Genomic DNA, 21242 nt, shown 5'->3' with positions numbered 1-21242 from the left:
TGCAACAGCATAAAGTCTGACAATCGCTCTAGGGTACCATTGGCTATAACATGGAAATCTGTCCAACCCTCCAGGGATATGCCTCCCCAAACCATCACTGACCCACCGCCAAACCAGTCATGTTGGAGGATGTTACAGGCAGCGTAACATTCACCACGGTATCTTCAGACTCTTTCACGCCTGTCACATGTGCTCAGTGTGAACCTGCTCTCATCTGTGAAGAGAACAGGGCGCCAGTGGGAGACCTGCAAATTCTGCTGTTCTCTGATGAATGCCAATCGAGCTGCACAGTGCTGGGCTGTGAGCCCAGGTCCCACTAGAGGAAGTCAGGCCCTCATGCCACCCTCATGGAGTCTGTTTGGTCAGAAACATGCATACCAGTAGCCTGCTGGATTTCATTTTGTAGAGCTCTGGCAGTGCTCCTCCTGTTCCTCCTCACACAAAGGAACAGATACCAGTCCTGCTGCTGGGTTGATGCCTTTCTACGGCCCTGTCCAGCTCCCCTTGTGTAATGGCCAGTCTCTTGGTATTTCCTTCATGCTCTTGAGACTGTGCTGGGAGGTACAGCACACCTTCTTGTGACAGCATGTATGGAAGCGCCATCCTGGAGGAGCTAGACTACCTGTGCAACCTGAGTGGGCAGCAGGTACCGCCTCATGATACCAGCAGTGACAAGGACATTAGCAAAGCGCAAAACTAGAGAAGAATCAGTCAGGAAGGATAAGGAGAGGCTACCACATGTAAAACCATTCCCTTTTGGGGGGTTTTCTTGCTTTTGCCTCTCCATTGTACCTGTTGTCACTTTCATTTCCACCAAAGCAGGTGAAATTGATTCACAGTCACTTATGCTTCCTCAATGGACAGATTGATATCCCTGAAGATTAACTGACTTAGTGTTCTACTGTGATGATTGATTTCACCACATTCAAGTTACTAATTAGATTAGATTAGATTAGATTAGATTAGATTAGATTAGATTAGATTAGATTAGATTAGATTAGATTAGATTAGATTCACTTTATTCATCCCACATCGGGGAAATTCACGTGTTACAGTAGCAAGAAAATGTCAAACAGGTAACAAATAAAACTGAAATAAAAATTAGACAAACGAAGGATTAAATACAAAGGGCTATTTGCATTATCTACTGTGAAAAAGTATAGAAAAGATTGCCTTATTGAGAGGCTCGGAAAAATTGCACATTACAGGTAGACTCTGTATATATATACACACATATATACATAAATTATATATATAAGTATGCATAAAATAGTTTAAGGCCTATATTATTGCACATAATAATTGCATCGATGAGAAATGGCAGAGATAGTAGTGGTGAAGTAGTGTAAATATAACGACAGACAGGTTATTGTTGCTACGTTACAAGTTGTGGGTGTTATGCAGTCTGACAGCAGTAGGTATGAATGACCTGCAGTATCTCTCCTTCTTACACCATGGGTGTAGCAGTCTACTACTAAAAGAGCTGCTTAAAGCCCCCACAGCCTCATGTAGGGGGTGAGAGGGGTTATCCATGATTGAGGTCAGCTTGGCTAACATCCTCCTCTCACCCACCACCTCAATGGAGTCCAGAGGACAGTCTAAGACTGAGCCAGCCCGTCTGACCAGTTTATTAAGTTTCTTCCTGTCCCTCTCTGAACTTCCACAGCCCCAGCAGACCACAGCGTAGAAAATCGCTGATGCTACCACAGAGTCATAAAACGTCCTAAGCAGTGTCCTGCACACACCAAAAGACCTCAATCTTCTCAAGAGGTGGAGACGACTTTGGCCCTTCTTGTACAGGACATCTGTGTTGTTAGTCCAGTCCAGTTTGTTGTTGAGGTGAACACCCAAGTATTTGTACTCCTCCACGATCTCAATGTCCAAACCCTGGATGTTCACTGGTGCAATTTGAGGAACCGTCCTTCTGAAATCGAGCACCACCTCCTTTGTCTTGCTGGCATTGATGCGCAGGTGGTTCAGTTTGCACCAGGCGACAAAGTTGGTGATGACCTCTCTGTACTCCAGATTGTCCCTCCCTGACACACGTCCAACGATGGCTGTATCATCTGAGAACTTCTGGAGGTGGCAGCTGTCCGTGTTGTAGCTGAAGTCAGATGTGTAAAGTGTAAAGAGGAAAGGCAAGAGCACTGTACCCTGTGGAGCCCCTGTGCTGCAGACTACCACATCAGACACACAGTCTCAGAGCCTCACATACTGCAGTCTGTTAATGAGGTAGTCGATGATCCATGCAGCCAGATGGCAGTTGACACCAGCTCCCTCCAGCTTCCCCTTAAGCAGTGATGGCTGGATTGTGTTGAAAGCACTGGAGAAGTCAAAGAACATGATAATCACAGTGCTCCCAGTGCCCTCCAGGTGCAAAAGTGACCGGTGTAGCAGGTAAATGACAGCATCATCCACACCAATGCCCGGTCGATATGCGAACTGCAGGGGGTCCATCTCGCTGTTACCAGGTGTCGGAGGTGGGAGAGAACAATCCTCTCCATGATCTTCATTAGGTGAGATGTTAAAGCTACTGGCCGAAAGTGGTTGAGCTCCCTGGGGTGCGCAGTCTTGAGAACTGGAACCACACATGATGTTTTCCACAGAAGTGGAACTTTCTCTAGACTGAGGTTGAAAATGTACAGAAGAATCCCACAGAGCTGATCTGCACAGTCCTTAAGCAGTCTGGAGTTGATACCATCAGGGCCAGCAGCTTTCCTTGTCTTGATCCTCCTCAGCTCCTTCAACACCTGATCAGCTGTTATAGAGAGGCGAGGGATGTAGCTGAGGTGTGAGACCTGTAGAGTGAGGTCGGGGGTGGAGTGTGTGGATTGGTCTGGCAGGGATTGGAGGGGGGTGATGTGGTGTGAGGAGAGAGCTGTTGGTGTCAGAGGTATTATGGGGGGGGGGGGGTTGGAGTGATATCACAGACCGGTCAGGACTATGGTGAGTGGGGGAGGGTGGGGTGGCACAGTCAAATCTGTTGAAAAAGAGATTCAACTCATTTGCCCAGTCTTGGCCCCCAGATACAGGGCCCCTCCCACTGTCCTTTGTGTGGCCAGAGATGGTCTTCAGGCCTCTCCATACCTCTCCGGTGTTGCTCCCCTTGAAGCGCTCCTCCAGCTTCCTCCTGTAGCTGTCCTTGCCTCTCCTTATCCCCCTCTTCAGCTCCCTTTGTACTCTCCTCATCTCCTCCTTGTTGCCAGATTTAAAAACCCTCTTCTTCTCGTTTAATAGGGCTTTTAGTTCAGAGGTCACCCAGGGTTTATTGTTGGGAAAACACCACACCTTCCTGACTGGCACAGTGTTTTCAACACAGAAATTAATGTAATCCGTGATGCAAGTTGTCAGGCTATCAGTGTCATCCCTGTGAGGTTCACACAACACATCCCAGTCCGTGGTGTCAAAGCAGTCCCTCAGTGCCATACTGGTCTCCTCAGACCAGCTCCTTACATACCTCTTGGTGGGTGGTTGTTTATTCACCATAGGTATGTATGTAGGGAACAAGTGAACCAGATTGTGGTCAGAACGGCCCAGCGGGGGGAGGGGTGATGAACTATATGCGTCCTTGGTGTTCACATGCATTAAATCCAAAGTTCTATTGTCTCTGGTGTGGCATTTCACATACTGAGTGAAGGTTGGGAGAGTGGAGGACAGGGAAGCATGATTGAAGTCACCAGAGATTAGTAGCAGGGACTGGGGGTGCGATGTCTGAAGCGTTGACACTGTAGTGTGTAAGAGCTCACAGGCTGCAGCAGCATCGGCCGCCGGGGGGATGTACACAGTTATCGCGATAACGTGCGAGAATTCCCTCGGGAGGTAATATGGCCGAATGCTAACCGCTAGCAGTTCAATGTTTTTACTGCAATACTGCTCCTTTACCCTGATGTGCCCCGGGCTACACCATCTGTCATTCACAAACATCGCTATACCCCCTCCTTTCCTCTTACCGCTCTCCTTGGCTTTCCTGTCCGCTCTCACGAGTTGAAATCCATCCAGAGTGACGTGTGAGTCCGATGAGAGTTCATTCAGCCAAGTCTCTGTGAAGCACATAAGGCTACACTCCTAGTACTCCCTCTGCAGCCTGGTTAGTGCCGTTAGCTCATCCATCTTATTAGGGAGAGATCTTACGTTTCCCATGATGACAGACAGTATGCATGGTTTATACCGTCTTTTCTTCTCCCGGCACTTCATTCCAGCTCTGCATCCCCTTCTCCTTCTCCTTAATTCCGCGGGGATCACCGGTCTTTCCACGGGGAGTACCTTGGTGTTGCGCAGTGCTAACAGCTGCTCCCGAGTGTAAACAATGGAGCCGTGGCTAAAAGGGTGTGCTGATGCCGATTTAAATAGCCCCAGAAAGAAAAAGAGAAAAATACAAATGCAGTCTCACGAGTAGTACATTCCGAGGTGCACACTTCCGACGGAGACTAGTGCAGAAAGAAACACGAAAAAAGTACAAAAACATACCAAAACACATAAACACGCTCGGAGCTACTGCAACTAGCTACCACTCTTGCGGCGCCATCTTGAAAAAAAAAAGATGGCGCCGCAAGAGTGAACAAATAAATTATGAACAAATAAAATGTGGCAGGGGAAAGGATTAAGACTTGCTGTCAGTAAAATTGTTGAAACCAGCAGCGCTAACCGAACTACAAACATGGCCACTCTTGCCGGCCTTCTAACTATGATTATAGCTCCACGATTTGGTTCTGTACTGTTTGCTCCCCGCTTTCTCCAGTGCCTGCATTCTGACAGGGTACTTTGCCTACAATGAATGTAATAGAGGAAGTGAAGCAGACTGCACTGAACGCTCAGGGGCGGTTGGTAGGAGAACATCAACAGACGCTTGCTGACCTCAACACGCGCATGATACAGCTTGCAGCTGTGATGTCGCAGGCCCTCCTTCCACACCCTGAGGCATCTTCTAGTGCTGTATTACAGCTCCCTGTTCCCGAAAAGTATGCTGGAGACACGGTCGCTTGTAAGAGATTTCTGCTCCAGTGCTCTGTGTACTTTTCTACAATGCCCTGCCTCTTGGACGAACACAAAATCGCCAAGTTTCTATCCTTTCTCACTGGTAAGGCACTTCAGTGGGCTAGCACCGTATGGAGAAAAGAAGGAGAACACACTACTTCATATGAGGGTTTCCTCAAGCTCTTCAGACAAGTATTTGATCACAAACCTGAGGGCATCAAAGTAGAAGAGAGTCTCCTCACCATTAAACAAGGTTCTAAAAGAGCTGCAGAATATGTCTTGGACTTTCGGACTCTCACCGCAGCCAGTGGATGGAATGAACCGGCATTGAAAGTGGTGTTACATCAGGGCCTCCATCCGGAGGTACTCAGCGAGATGGTGTGTAGGGATGACAACCTGACACTGAATTCCCTCATTGACTTGGCTATCCAGTTGGATCATTTGCTCACTAGCTGGCCGTCTCTCAAGGAAACCTCCGGGCTTGTTCATCTGACTGAAGAAAGTGCACCCATGGGAGTTTCCGGCACTCTTCTGAAAAGATCAAAGCGGGAAAGGAGGAAAAAAGAGGGTCTCTGTTTTTACTGCGGGAGTTCAGAGCATAAGATCAACCAATGTCCCATCCGCCCATCACATTCCAAGCCTGTAGAAACCACAACTCATGCGGTGAGTCCTGATCAAAAATTTAATGCACAATCATTTAAAGTGCTTGTATTGTTAAAGCTGGTGTCCTCCACACATCCTGTCTGCCTCTGTAGACTCAGGGGCAGAGGGGAATTTCATCAACAGCATGATCATCCAGAAGTATGACCTGCCCACAATCCCTCTGCAGAGTCCACTCAGCATTCGAACCATTGACGGAGGACCCATAGGTGATGGCCGGGTCGCTACCAGAACCGCTGCTGTTAACATTCAGGTGGGAGCACTCCATTCAGAGCACATCTCTCTCTATGTTACCACGACAGAACAGCACATCATTCTTGGGTATCCCTGGTTACAACTTCATGATCCACTGATCTCTTGGCATAACAAGGAAATTCTTCAATGGTCTCCCACATTTTCAACACTGTCTTTCACATCCCCAACTGTGTATCTCTTCCATGTCAATGGAGAGGCCGCAGCCAGATTCCACTGAGAATGTCCCAGAGTGTTATCTCGACCTACAGGAAGGCTTTAGTAAAGGGAAAGCTTGTGAGCTACCACCTCACAGACCATATGACTGTGCCATCGACCTTCTACCAGGTATGTCACCTCCACGTGGTCGAATCTATCCCCTTTCCCAGAAGGAATACGCTGCCATGAAAGAATACATCCAGGAAGCCCTCAACCAAGGATCTGTTCATCTCTCCAAATCACCAGCCTCAGTGGGCTTCTTTGTCGAAAAGCAAGGTGGCGGCCTTTGGCCTTGTATAGACTATAGAAGACTCAACCAGGTCACTGTTAAATATCCATATCTTCTGCCTCTTGCTCCGTCTGCTCTAGAGCAACTTCATTCCGCCAAGATATTCTTGAAACTTGACCTGCGTAGCGCCTGTAACTTAATAAGAATCAGGAAGGGTGACGAATGGAAGACCGCGTTCAGTACAACCACTGGTCACTTCGAATGCTGGGTAATGCCATATGGCCTTTCTTTGGCTCCCAGTGTCTTTCAATGTCTTATCAATGACATACTAAGAGACATGTTGGGACGGTACATTATAGCTTACATTGGCAACATTTTAATCTACTCCTCCGATGAGAGGAGTCATAGAGAACATATCAGAGGGGTCCTCCAGCATTTACTGAAGAACCATCACGCAAGTGCAAGAACACTTGCGTTCCAATTACCACCTAACCCCTACATGCTAAAGCATGGTAATACAAAAATTACACTATAAAAATTACACCATAATAACAGCAAATATTAAAATTTAAAAAATTGTGCTGGCATGAATCAGTGTACATTTTGATGAATTAATATAAGATTTTTTTTTTTATATAAGTCCAACACATGGCACAATATCAGCACTAGATGAGGAAATTGATGAATTATTTTGATAAATTTGGGTACTTTTTGTTTGTGAATGTGTCTATATAATAAAAAGAACATCACAATTTGGCTTGAAGATATGAAGTTTATCTTCTCGTGTTGAAAAACTTGCATTTTTCATACGAAATACATCACAGATCTGAGTGAAATATTTTCCGATATTTCACTCTGATGATGTCACTCCCAACATTTTCCTGCTGACAAGATGTGTGCTCTCAAAATGATGAACCAGTTTAAAATAAAAATTCCTTTGATTAACTTGGATATTTTTTGTGGATGTGTCCATATAATATAAATATATGGTGGCGCAAAGATATGGAGTTTATCTTCTCGTGTTGAAAAATATATCACGATATGCATTCACCACTCGAACATAAACTTCATATTGCGCAACCATCTAATATCCTCTCTCTACATATATATCTGTATATTTATATGTATATGCACAGATCAGCCATAACATTGTGACCACTGACAGGTGAAGTGAATAACGTTGATTATCTCATTACAATAGCATCTGTCAAGGGATGGGATATATTAGGCAGCAAGAGAATAGTCAGCTCTTGAAGTTGATGTGTTGGAAGCAGGAAAAATGGGCAAACGTAAGGATCTGAGTGACTTTGACACGGGTCAAGTTGTGATGGTTTGATGACTGGATCTGAGCATCTCCAAAATGGCATGTCTTGTAGTGTTCTCAGTATGCAGTAGTTAGTACCTACCAAAAATGATCCAAGGAAGGACAACCAGTGAACCAGCGACAAGGTCACGGGTGTTAAAGGCTGATTGATTTGCATGGGGCATGAAGGTTAGCCCATATGGTCCAATCCCACAGAAGAGTTACTGTAACACAAACTGCTGAAAAAGTTAATGCTGGCTAAAACAGAAAGGTGTCACCATTAACATTTTTCAGCAGTTTGTGCTACAGTAGCTCTTCTGTGGGATTTGGACCATATGGGCTAGCCTTCGTGCCCCATGTGAATCAGTGAACCCTCCATGAATGTTGACACCCCTTGTAAAGATTAAACTTTTAAACACAGTCCACGTATTTTGGATAGGGTTGAGGTCAGGACTTTGGGAAAGTCATTTCTCAAGCTTAATGTTTGCCTGCTTTATGAATTCCACAACCAGCTTTAATGTACAACTGGGGTCATAGGACTGTTGGAATCCCCAGTTGTGTCCACATTTCTGATGGTTTGAGGTTCTGCTTAATAATTCTGAAGTAGTCCTCCTCCTTCATGATTCCGTCCATTTTGTGGAATGTACCAATTCCGCTGTCAGCAAAACGGCCCCAAAGCATGATGTTAACACCACCATGCTTAAAAGTTTATAAAGTTTTCCTCTATACCTTTGGTCACTGTGGCCAAACAACTAAATCTTTGTCTCATCTGACTATAAAAGTTTCCTCCATAAGGCTTTTTCTTTGTCCATGCTGTCAACTGCAAACTCTAGTCAAGCTTGAAAGTGTAAGTTTTAGAGTAGGGGCCTCTTTCTTGAATGGCAGCCTCTCAGTCCATGGCTATGTAAACCTCGCTTGACTGTAGCCAGTGACCCTGGTGTTCCTGCAGCTTCCAGCTCATGACAGGCCTATGCCTTGGTGATTCCTGGATTGTTCCTTACCATCAAAACCAATTTCTTCTCAGCTTAGGGTGACAGTTTGGGTCTTCGTCCAAACATTGGCAAAGTGGCTACACTTCCCAATAACTTGTATTTTCATCCATTTGTTTGAACTGATGATTATGGAATCTGTAGTTTAGAAATGGCTCCAAGAGACATATTTGACTTGTGCAAATCTATGATCCTCTTTCTCAGATCTGCACTGAGCTCCTTGGACATTCCCATTGTATTATGTGTTGGTCAATCCAGTGAGTGTCAAACAAACCCTTTTTTCTGTTGGTACAGAGAAGCTACCAGCTGTAGTCAATCATGATCGCTAACAGGAAGTTAAAAGGCCTTGGCAAGTTACAAGGCATTTTGGAACTTTCAGCACCACTGAATTTAATAATCTAAGTGGGTGTATGTATAGTTTTTTGATTCTGCATGTATAATTCTGACCCTGTGTTGATTTCAGGAAAAAAAAAAAAAAAAAATTGAAAACTTTTGCACCAAATTCATTTTTTTAAATTATGTTGTACAATCATTCTGCCAGAAATAAAAAAAAAAGTAAAATTCAGAGAAATCATTGAAAACCTAATATTCCCATTACTTTTTTTTTAAAGCACCCATTCATAAAGAGTGCCAAGTCCAACAGCATCCTGAAGGCACTAATCACAGACGCTATGGAGCTCAAACTCAAAAAACAAGAGGCTCAACAGAGAGAGCAGGATGCAGAGGATGAAGAAAACTCGGTAACTTAAAATGTCTATTTTTCCAAAATAAGTTGTTTGTGTCTGCAACCTTGTATTCCCAGGATTCCCCCGGTCACTAAATCTTACTAATAGCTATTAGTAATACCTAATTAACAGTTGTTGCACGAAATCAAATTGTACATGCGCCGAGTCGGCTATTAGCCATGTATGACGAGATTGAGTGGAATAATTGTTTTATTCTATCCACATTCACTGGATTTTGAGAAACAGAGCATTTTTATTTTTTGCAAATTCGATAAATATAAACTTTATACAAAATGATCAACAAAATAATTTCCACTTAGAATGTAAACTGAAATGACAGTAGCAATTTGTGAAAAATGCTTTAATAATTCTTGAAAAAAGACAGACATTCTTACCATCAGATACTTTCATTCCATATTTTGTTGCTTTTTTGTATTTTTTTGGGTTTTGTTTTTGAATAGAGTTTTTATTTCGTCCTTGGTTGGTTCAGCAACATGTGCCACCATTTTGTTTTTCTTTATTCACAGTACATGAGTTGATAGCCTAGTAATAGAGTAGCCAATCAGAGTGCACAATTGCTCATATCCAGTGAATGTGGATAGAATAATAGCTGTTATTATAATAACTGACTACAACGTTAATTGTGAACACATTATAAAAATGCAGTATATGCGAAGAATATATAGTTTATACAAATTCTTGCATTTTCCTCTCCTACAAGCCTCTAAGTTTGATTTATGCTTTGAAATGAGCAGCTGCAGTTGTACATTGTACGTTAGGTTTTGTATTAAGTTGTACATTAAGTTTTACTATTGCTGTTTCCCTTGGGCCAATCAGGATGAAGATGAAGTTGATCAGGGTACAATGGTGAGGGCCAGCGCATCAGATCTGGGAACTGTCCGTTCACCTGGGTCACTCGGAAGTTCATTGGGAACCATGGTTGAGCACAATGACAGCACCTTGGAGTCTCAGCTTGGCACCATGGTCATTAACTCTGAGGAGGAGGAGGAGGAGGATGCAGGCACCATGAAATGTGAGTGAATATGGTACAGTTCTCCCTCATGTTCCACTGCTGTGATCATGTTAAAGACATTTAGAATAATTATGCCATCAATGTTGTGCTTTACCCATTTAAAAAATGGTGTCATATAAATATTATTTCTAGGTTTACAGTAGCCTATTGATTAATACTTAAGGTGTGACTATGCCTGTGTGTGCAGACACAATGGTAATGTGCACAACATTGTTCACGTACTTACTAGTACACTTATATATATCTGGAAGATTAAAAGCACCATCCACTTGAGGTCAAGTCTGAGCCAAAACATTTATGTCCAGCAGGTTTCTGTACCGAGCAGTAAAATATTTATCAGTTCATGCTATTTTGGGACACATTTGTGCAACAGCATGGAGACAATCAGGGCATGATTGTCTCCATGCACATGTTGGAGAAGAACACCGCACAATACACACAAACTTTTCTCTGTGTATTTTGAAAGAGAATTTCACTATTTCAGATTTTCCAAATCAGATAATTTAATATTTATCACTGTTATGTCATTTAGTGGTATCCTCTATGTTGCCTGCAATTTAATCCCTGTGGGCTGTCTCATGCTCTTACGGCTTGCGTTCTCCAGTTTCAATACAAACACCTCACCATCTGCAAAGTGATCGTAATCAATCAGCCCAGGGAAGTAAACCTCCAGTCCCCCTTTCCTTCTAATGGAAAAATATTGGATTAGTATAGATCTGTACCAAAAGTGCTACCTTTCACGTGGAAGAATGCATAATCTAGATCAGCCTTTATATTGAAAATAACACATTCAGATCTAATTCTGATGTATTCTACATCAGATTACTTTTCTTCAAGCACTTTATCTTTATCTCCCAGGTTTGCATTAGGAATTAAATCACTGTTTTTGTACTTTGATCAATAGAAGAATGCTGAAGATGCCAGTTAACAATATAGTGTACTAGCAGTTGCATTTAACATTTGCAAATTATGTTTAAATATTTACCACTGGGCTATTGCAAAAAACAAACAAAAAAATTAAATAAAATCTTCAATTTCTTTCTTTTTTTTTGTAGTTGAAAAATAATGCAACTTATTTCGAACAGCTTTTTTTTTTATTAGAATGGACAGCACGAACTTTGATAGATCCTTGTTTTTTCAATAAAACAGGGTGCCCACTTATACCTAATTGTCATCCCACTGATTTAACACATCAAACTCTGTTTTCACCTTCAAATTAACTGCTAATCCTAGAGATTCACATACTTTTGCCACTCACTGATATGTAATATTGGATCATTTTCTTCAATAAGCAAATGACCAAGTATAATATTTTTGTCTTGTTCATTTAATCGGGTTCTCTTTATTTACCTTTAGGGTCTGTGTGAAAATCTGATTGTTTCAGGTCATATTTATTCAGAAATTTAGAAAATTCTAAAGGGTTCGCAAATGTTCAAGCACCACTGTACATCCTTGCATATATGTAACTTTTGTTTGCAATAATAAAGGGTTATCACAGAACATCTGTCTATCTATAGCTGGTATTTGGCATTCTGCATTTGGTTCTAATTTGGAACAGAGTTTCGGTTCCCAACCCTAATGTAAAGTTAATCAGCTATAATAACTTCACCTAATATAATGTACTAGCATAAAAAATGATGGTTTCAGTGCATGGTTTTGCACGATTATATTTGTTGTGCCAAAGGGTATATATAACAGATTGTTTTAACATGCATGGCCTGACCCATGGACTTACCATTTGTTACGACCCCAAAGAATAAATCAAGGGAATTGAGGCAGCAGCAAAGTAAAATTAGCCCTGAGAGAACAAGAAGAGGAGGAAGCGGAAGTATATGAATAACAGAGGAATTTATTGTTAGAATAAAAGTTCTTCATCTGATTACTAAGGAAACAGACTAAACAAGCATCTCAAGAAATTCACTGTTAAAACATGCAAACACCATCACAGGCAAACACCCTCCCTATTATGGAAAGTTAACTACTGACTTCAGTACACCACACCTAAACGTTGCGTGCCACACCTAAATGTTGCACAACACACAGGCTGAACACTCAGTGCGTTTACATGCACATCCAAATCGAGCTACTGTCGGTAATCGAGCTAAGGGTCCCAGCAGGGGTGCCAGAGAAATCCAATCCTACATGCACACAAGGAAATCGAGCTATTGTGTGAGGTACATTGTGCACCCGAGCCACAGGTGGCGCTACATGCCCCATCGTGTTGGTACACTTCCGGTTGTCGTCATGAAGAAGAGCTATTCAAGAGTATAAACAAAGTTATCAGCAGTGTTGCCAGATACTGCTGACGTTTTCCAGCCCAAAACATGTTCAAATCCGCCAAAATGCACTTAAAACCGCCCAATCTGGCAACACTTTCCGTGTTCACAAGTTCTGTGCTCAAGCTGTTAGGCTTGCTCTAACAGACTGTATGGCTACAAACTGTCCTGCGCAGACCACTGTTTTGTAAGACAACTTATTTTGCACAATTGCATATTTTTCTAAAGTCCATTTTTTGCTTACAAAAAAATATTTTTTTTTGCTTACAATTTAACTTATGTCTTAATAAACACACAAAAAGTTCAATTGTTTTGTTTTTATTGACATTCTTCAGATGTTGGACATATATATACACACAAATACAGTGACTTGTTTATGTACACAATTCACAGCTATGCAACAGCTGTACAGATGTATTTGGTGATACAGTAAGTGAGCTAAATTTTAACAGTGCAAACAATGCCACAAAAAGAAAAGATTCATGCCATTGTCATGATTCGTTGTCATGCCGACCGAGGCTGTTGTGTTTCCCGCTTGTGGTCTCGTCACTTCCGGAAGGGGCAGTGCTGAAGTAAGTAGCTCGACTACGTAGCTCGAGTAGTCTAAGTAGTCTAAGTACATGCACTAAGTAGCTCGGCTAAAATCGCATAATCTAGGTCGTGTAGCTCGATTACGAGAAATCAAGTTCGGTTCAATTTCAGCCGAGCTAAGGTGTTTCCATGGCATTTAGAACTTCGATTTCAGTCGAGCAACGGCAGAAATTCGATTTTCTCTATGTGCATGTAAACGCACTGACTGTCGCTTGGCTCACTGGCGCTGTATGTGCTCCCCTGCTCATCATTTATCCACCAGGCCCTGATGAGGATCAATTGAGTACTGATGTGCTGGACTAAAGAATGACTGACTGGTTTTCCTTGTACTGATTGGGGTCATTAACAACTGCTGCAAAACACTGGGCTATGGATGGGGCATTGATAAGTGCCTCACAAGTCAGTGGCAGTGATCCCACCAGAGTAGTAACAGGTTCTGTCACACCAAGCGTTTTCAGTGTGCAATCGAGCAACTCACCAACAGGTTGCGACCTTCCTTCCGATGGAACAGAAGCAAACAGAATCTCAGATAAATTTATTTATTTTATTTCTTGGTCTTTATTGCATAAGATAAAATCACATATCTTATGTTACAATATATAAAAACTAAAGGCAAAAAGCTTACAGGAGAATAGAATAATATAAAGCCAAAGATTTTTAATATACGTATGTAATACTAAAATGTAAAATTGCTACATAAGAAATAGATAATTACCGTATTTTTCGGACTATAAGTCGCACTTTTTTTCATGGTTCGGCTAGCCATGCGACTTATACTCCGGTGCGACGTATATATGTTTTTTTTTTTTCACCGCGGAATAACTGGAGCTGATGCTGAGTCTGACGACAGCCACGCAGAAGAAGAGGAAACAGCGCTTCGTCTGCCGCTGGAGGCAGAGTTGTTCAGAAGCGACACCGAGGATGAGGAATTCAATGGATTTGCTGATTTGGAGTGAAATCGTCAGCTTGATAAACTTGATTGACCTGTGTTTTATTATTAATGATAGGGCTATAGTTATTTAAATAAGTTATGTAATGATTTTAGGCAGTGCTTAATTTGTGAAGTGGGAGGTCCCAGAACGCAGGAGGTGGGTGGGTCCGGCGACTCAAAAAAAAAAAAAAAAGGTGGGGGGTGGTTTACTATAACTTTACGCACACGCGCTTATTGTGTGTGTAAAAAAAAAAAAATAATATCAGACATTATGATCTTAGAAAACGCTTTAGTGACGAACAGTTACAGACAGTAATATGTCGTGATATGTTATAAAATATTATTTTTATTAGGCTATATATTAAATTATATATTAAATTTATCTTCTAAAATAACAGACTACTCATATCACAACCGGTTTATTTCACCATTGGAGATCAGATCACACAAGACATGAGTTAAATTACTCTTTTTAAGGATTTAAGTAGGGGATTTAAAAGCGGTTGTTGTTGTTTTTTTTCACTAGACGGTTGTCTTTGGAGATGATATACCTATAGCCTACTTGACCTCTGATTTAATGAAATAAAATTCGACAAAAATGAAGAATGACTCTCCTCGATGATGACTACAGCTTTAATAACACAGATGAAAGAGCCATGGGGCGATAATAAGCCCTACCGGTAAAAATAATCTAAAAGCAAACTGATTAATGCATCAGGCTACTAATATTAGTTATAATAATAATATAGGCTATTAGTAATAACGATAGTGATAGTATTAAAGATAGTAGTAGATATTTAAAATAATCAGACTATGCTACTTACAGGGCAAAGGGCGCGTTATCACTGCTCAGCTGTTCGTTTATTAAATAAACAATGCAGTCGTGCAGTAACCACGCGCCGCTTATCAGATACAATCACAGATTCTATGGATAGAATAACCCTTCAAAAAAGTGCGACTTATAGTCCGGTGCGACGTATATATGTTTTTTTCGTCTTCATAATGCATTTTTTGGCTGATGCGACTTAAACTCCGGAGCGACGTATAGTCCGGAAAATACGGTACTACAAATAATAATACAATAAAAATGTTACATATGACTTCTAATGAATTAAACTAAATTGTATTTAAAAAGTAGGAGGTTTACAAAACAACTCATAAAACGCTGCATACAGTGGTGCTTGAAAGTTTGTGAACCCTTTAGAATTTTCGATATTTCTGCATAAATATGACCTAAAACATCATCAGATTTTCACACAAGTCCTAGAAGTAGAAGAAGAGAACCCAGTTAAACAAATGAGACAAAAATATTATACTTGGTCATTTATTTATTGAGGAAAATGATCCAATATTACATATCTGTGAGTGGCAAAAGTATGTGAACCTCTAGGATTAGCACTTAATTTGAAGGTGAAATTAGAGCCAGGTGTTTTCAGTCAATGGGATGACAATCAGGTGTGAGTGAGCACCCTGTTTTATTTAAAGAACAGAGGTCTGATCTTCATAACGCATGTTTGTGGAAGTGTATCATGGCACAAAAAAAGGAGATTTCTGAGGACCTCAGAAAAAGCGTTGTTGATGCTCATCAGGCTGGAAAAGGTTACAAAACCATCTCTAAAGAGTTTTGACTCCACCAATCCACAGTCAGATTGTGTACAAATGGAGGAAATTCAAGACTGTTGTTACCCTCCCCAGGAGCAGTCGACCAACAAAGATCACTCCAAGAGCAAGGCGTGTAATAGTCGGCAAGGTCACAAAGGACCCCAGGGTAACTTCTAAGCAACTGAAGACCTTTCTCACATTGGCTAATGTTCATGAGTCCACCATCAGCAGAACACTGAACAACAATGGTGTGCATGGCAGGGTTGCAAGGAGAAAGCCACTGCTCTCCAAAAAGAACATTGCTGCTCGTCTGCAGTTTGCTAAAGATCACATGGACAAGCCAGAAGGCTATTGGAAAGATGTTTTGTGGGTGGATGATGCCAAAATAGAGCTTTTTGTTTTAAATGAGAAGCGTTACATTTGGAGAAAGGAAAACACTGCATTCCAGCATGAGAACCTTATCCCATCTGTGAAACATGGTAGTGGTGGTGGTATCATGGTTTGGGCCTGTTTTGCTGCATCTGGGCCAGGACGGCTTGCCATCATTGATGGAGCAATGAATTCTGAATTCTACCAGTGAATTCTAAAGGAAAATGTCAGGGCATTTGTCCATGAACTGAATATCAAGAGAAGGTAGGACATGCAGCAAGACAACAACCCTAAGCACACAAGTCGTTCTACCAAAGAATAGTTAAAGAAGAATAAAGTTAATGTTTTGGGATGGCCAAGTCAAAGTCCTGACCTTAATCCAGTTGAAATGTTGTGGAAGGACCTGAAGTGAGCAGTTCATATGAGGAAACCCACCAACATCCCAGAGTTGAAGCTGTTCTGTATGGAGGAATGGGCTAAAATTCCTCCAAGCCGGTGTGCAGGACTGATCAATAGTTACCAGAAATGTTTAGTTGCAGTTATTGCTGCACAAGGGGGTCACACCAGATACTGAAAGCAAAGGTTCACATACTTTTGCCACTCACAGATATGTAATATTGGATCATTTTCCTCAATAAATAAATGGCCAAGTATAATATTTTTGTCTCATTTGTTTGACTGGGTTCTCTTTATCTACTTTTAGGACTTGTGTGAAAATCTGATGATGTTTTAGGTCATATTTATGCAGAAATATCGAAAATTCTAAAGGGTTCACAAACTTTCAAGCACCACTGTATTTATTTTAGGTTTTATTACTGACATTCTTCTGAGCTGATATCTGGTGTTTTTTTACCTTTGGCATCATATTATATAACAGATGACTTTCTAAACTTGTGACTTTATTGGGGGTTTTTTATCTTGTTTTTCTAGAAGTTTATGAATGTGTATACTCTGAGATGTACCCATGTTTCTCACATCTATCCCAAAAACACTGAACCGTTGCTTCAGCGGCCCCATTACTCAATAATATTGTACTACCTAATATTTCATATTGCAAGCCAATATGAAATATTAGGTAGTACAATATTATTGAGTAAATAGTCAATTTCCATTTGATTGTAACCCTCTTTTCTTAGTGTTCTAAGTGCTTGTAGGCACTTATTTACTTTTATTAGTTTGCTCTTCACGTGAAGGGTGAATCTGGTGTCTGACTGGAAGGTGACATCAAGCAAAACAAGATCCTTGACCAGATGTATTCTGGTGATCCTATCAAAGTTCTCTACATTACCCTTTTTCACAAAAGTGAGTTTCTTACATTTACTGGGGTTACAAATCATAAAATTGGTATTAGAAATTGGCATTCTAAAAGCTGTTACTAATTCATTTTAAAAAAAATATTAAAAAGATAGGGGCCATTAACACTGTCCTGAGTAGTGCCTTGGTTGACTTACATCCAATATCCTACAAAGGCTGTGTGAATGTCCCTTTGTTGCCTATGTTTCAAAAAATTTAGATACAGATTAATACCATACGGGTTCAACGGACATTTTTTTAGTTTTTCAGATAGTAAACAATGTTTCACAGAGTCAAAAGTCTTGCTGAAGTACATCGTAAATAGATGCATGGCTTTGCGGTCAGGATGATCCAAGTAATTATATACTGCATGTCGAAGATAGAAATCTTTGTCATTGTAACATCTCATCTCATCTCATTATCTCTAGCCGCTTTATCCTTCTACAGGGTCGCAGGCAAGCTGGAGCCCATCCCAGCTGACCACGGGCAAAAGGCGGGGTACACCCTGGACAAGTCGCCAGGTCATCACAGGTCATTGTAACATGTACAATGGAATTAAAATAAAGTGCATACCTTGATCAGTGCAACATATAAAAGGGGAGAAGTTATAAAATATATACAAAAATATAAAATAATATATATAAAAATATAAAATACTTTAAAAAGAGAGAATAAAAACACGGCCACACAATACAAAACATCTAGACGCTTGCAGCATTCAGTGTGCTAACAGCTACTGGGAAGAAGCTGTTTCTCAGTCTGTTTTAAATGTTCTGTATCATCTGCCTGATGGCAGCAGTTCAAACAGTTTATGACCCGGATGTGATGAGTCTTGCAAAATGTGTTGAGCTTTCCTGAGGCAGTGGGAACTGTGTAATTCTTCCAGTGGGGGGAGAGGGCAGCCTACTATTTTCTGGGCATCCTTTATGATCCCCTGGAGCACCTTCCTCTGTGCCATCGTGCAGCTGGTGTACCACACACAGACAGTAAGTTGAAATACTCTCAATGGAGTAGCGGTAGAAAGACACCAGCAGTTTTTGGGAGATGTTTTTCCTGAGGACCCTCAGGAAGTAAAGTCTCTGCTGGGTCTTCTTTGCCAGTACTGTTGTCATGGCGCCCCAGGTCAGGTCCTCTGAGATGTGGACACCCAGGAAGTGGAAGTCAGAAACCCTCTCCACACTGTCCCCGTTGATGAATAAAGGCTGCATTGTTGTTTTCTTCTTCCTAAAGTCCACAATTAGCTCCTTGGTCTTTGTCATGTTTAGGAGCAGATTGTTGTCACTGCACCACGTCGCCAGCCTCCCCACCTCATCTCTGTAGGCGGACTCATCCCCTCCAGAGATGAGCCCTACCACTGTAGTGTCATCCGCAAATTTGACGAAGATGTTGCTGTGGTGGGCGGGGGTGCAGTCATTAGTGTAGAGGGTATAGAGCAGGGGGCTCAGCATGCAGCCCTGCGGGCAGCCAGTGCTGAGGCTGATAGCCATGGAGGTGTGGGGGCCTACTCTAACCCTCTGAATGCAGTCAGTTAGGAAGTCCTTTATCCAAAGGCAGGTGAGGTGTGGAACTCCCAAGGCTGACAGTTTAGACACCGGTTTGTGGGGAAGGATGGTGTTGAAAGCAGAACTAAAGATCATGAAGAGCAACCGTGTGTAGCTCCCCTGCTGCTCCAGGTAGGTCAGTGCAGCATGGAGGGCTGTGACTACAGTGTCCTCAGTAGATCTATTAACCCTGTATGCAAACTGGTGTGCGTCAAAGCTGGGAGGGATAAATGACATGACTGCAGACCAGTTTCTCAAAGCACTTCATCACCACAGAGGTGAGTGCTACTGTCCGGTAGTCATTAAGGTTGGAGATGGTTGGTTTTTTGGGCAGGGGGACTATGGTGGAGGCCTTCAGGCAGGGTGGGACAATGGACTGGGACAGGGACTGGTTGTAGATATTGGTGAGGATCCCAGCCAGCTGGCCCGCACAGTCCTTCAGGACACATCCAGAGACGCCATCAGGTCCAGCAGCCTTACTTGGGTTGACCGCTCACGGTGTGCACCTCACCTCACCCACCTCCACTGTGAGGGGAAGTTGCCGTGGGTCACTGTGTCTGGTGTGGCTGCCTCTGGTGGTTCCTCCTCAAAGCGGGCAAAGATGTTCAGTTCCTCTGCCAGTGAAGGGTCCCCATCAGCCATTCCAGCATTGGTCCTGTAATTGGTGAGGTGCCTCACCCTGCCACACCTGCCTGCTGTTGTTGCTGTCTAGATGGTCCTTGAGCCTCCTCCTATAGTCCGACTTGGCCTTCCGGATGCCTCTCTTCAGGTTGGCATGGGCTGCGCTGAAGAGAGCCATATCACCAGTCCTGAAGGCGATGTCCCTTTCCGTCAGCAGCCGCTGGACCTCCCTGGTCATCCGGGGCTTCTGATTGGGATGGACCCGGATGCATTTATCCACTGTGACAATGTCCGTGCAGTACTTGATGTAATACAGCACATGATCAGTGAACACCTCCAGGTGTACATGTTCGAAGATATCCCAGTTGGTTCTGTCAAAGCAGTCCTGCAGCTGCTTAGAGGCTTCATCAGGCCAAGTTTTAACAGTCTTAATGGTGGTGGATGCAGTTTTCCTGATAGGGGTGTATGTGGGGAGTAAAAGCAGAGACATATGGTCCGACTGGCCCAGGTGTGGTAATGGTCTACCCCGGTAGCCCAGCTTGATGTTAGTATAGACCTTGTCCAAAGGGTTAGCTCCCCTAGTAGCACACTTAACATGCTGTTGGAATTTGGGGAGCACTGCTTTTAAGTCCACGTGGTTAAAGTCCCCCGCTATGATGCACACAGTGTCAGGATAAATGCTCTGCTGACTGCTAATGCTCTGCTGACTGCTAATGCTGCCATACAAATGTCCAAGAGCCAAGTTAGCATTAGCATCCAGTGGGATATAGATAGCAGTGATCATGACCACAGTAAACTCCCTGGGAAGGTAAACGGGTCTGCATTTGACAGTCACGTACTTCAAGTCCGGGGAGCAGTGACTGTCTATAGTCATTGTGTTGGTGCACCACGTGTTGTTTATGTACACACACAGCCCCCCTCGTCTGCTCTTACCGGAGTCACTGGTTCTGTCATGATGCTGTGCTGTGTAGCCTGCTAGCTGGATGGCAGAGTCCGGAATGGATGAATGAAGCCAGGTTTCTGTAATCAACAGGATGCAGCTGTCCTTGACGATGTTGCTTGTTGCAGCCTGAAGCTTTAGTTCATCCAGTTTGTTTATGAGGGATCTGGCATTAATGAGGAATACACTGGGAAGTGGTGGTTTGTGTGGCTGCCTCCGTAGCCTCTCTAGCACGCCGGCCCTGCAGCCTCGCTTCTGCTTCCTCTCCCTGCACTGCCTCCGCCTACTGCCTGCGGGGATAATAATCTAGGGGGAGCTGAAGCTCCTTGCTGTGTCCACTGGAATGTCATGTGAGTGGAGAAACTAAGCTGAAACACTCCGCTCGCTGCAAACTCCAATCTTCATGTTAGGCTTTGGGACTATCTTGGCCTCTAGAGGCCGCTATTGTATCTTTGACTTGTCATGTTTATTTTGACAGCCATGTGCTTCTCTGTTTTGTTAGTCACGTGCCTTGTTAACTGTCCCGCCCTTTCTCATCTCATCTCATCATCTCTAGCCGCTTTATCCTTCTACAGGGTCGCAGGCAAGCTGGAGCCTATCCCAGCTGACTACAGGCGAAAGGCGGGGTACACCCTGGACAAGTCGCCAGGTCATCACAGGGCTGACACATAGACACAGACAACCATTCACACTCACATTCACACCTACGGTCAAT

At 42.8% G+C, this 21242-nt stretch overlaps 1 protein-coding gene across 1 annotated transcript in view; it reads left to right on the top strand.

Annotated features, from left to right (window-relative positions):
• Positions 1–21242, top strand: part of LOC132885037 (serine/threonine-protein kinase 4-like) — a 158602-nt gene that overhangs the window by 106410 nt on the left and 30950 nt on the right. The window contains exons 8-9 of the mRNA XM_060919280.1: positions 9217–9345; positions 10168–10363. Coding sequence (XP_060775263.1) covers positions 9217–9345; positions 10168–10363 — 325 coding nt within the window. The remainder of the gene's footprint in view (positions 1–9216; positions 9346–10167; positions 10364–21242) is intronic.

This window comes from Neoarius graeffei, chromosome 4, assembly GCF_027579695.1.
Source record: "Neoarius graeffei isolate fNeoGra1 chromosome 4, fNeoGra1.pri, whole genome shotgun sequence".
Classification (NCBI taxonomy): Eukaryota; Metazoa; Chordata; class Actinopteri; order Siluriformes; family Ariidae; genus Neoarius; species Neoarius graeffei.
Note: the sequence above shows the minus strand (reverse complement) of the source record. Positions and strands in the feature narration are given on the sequence as shown.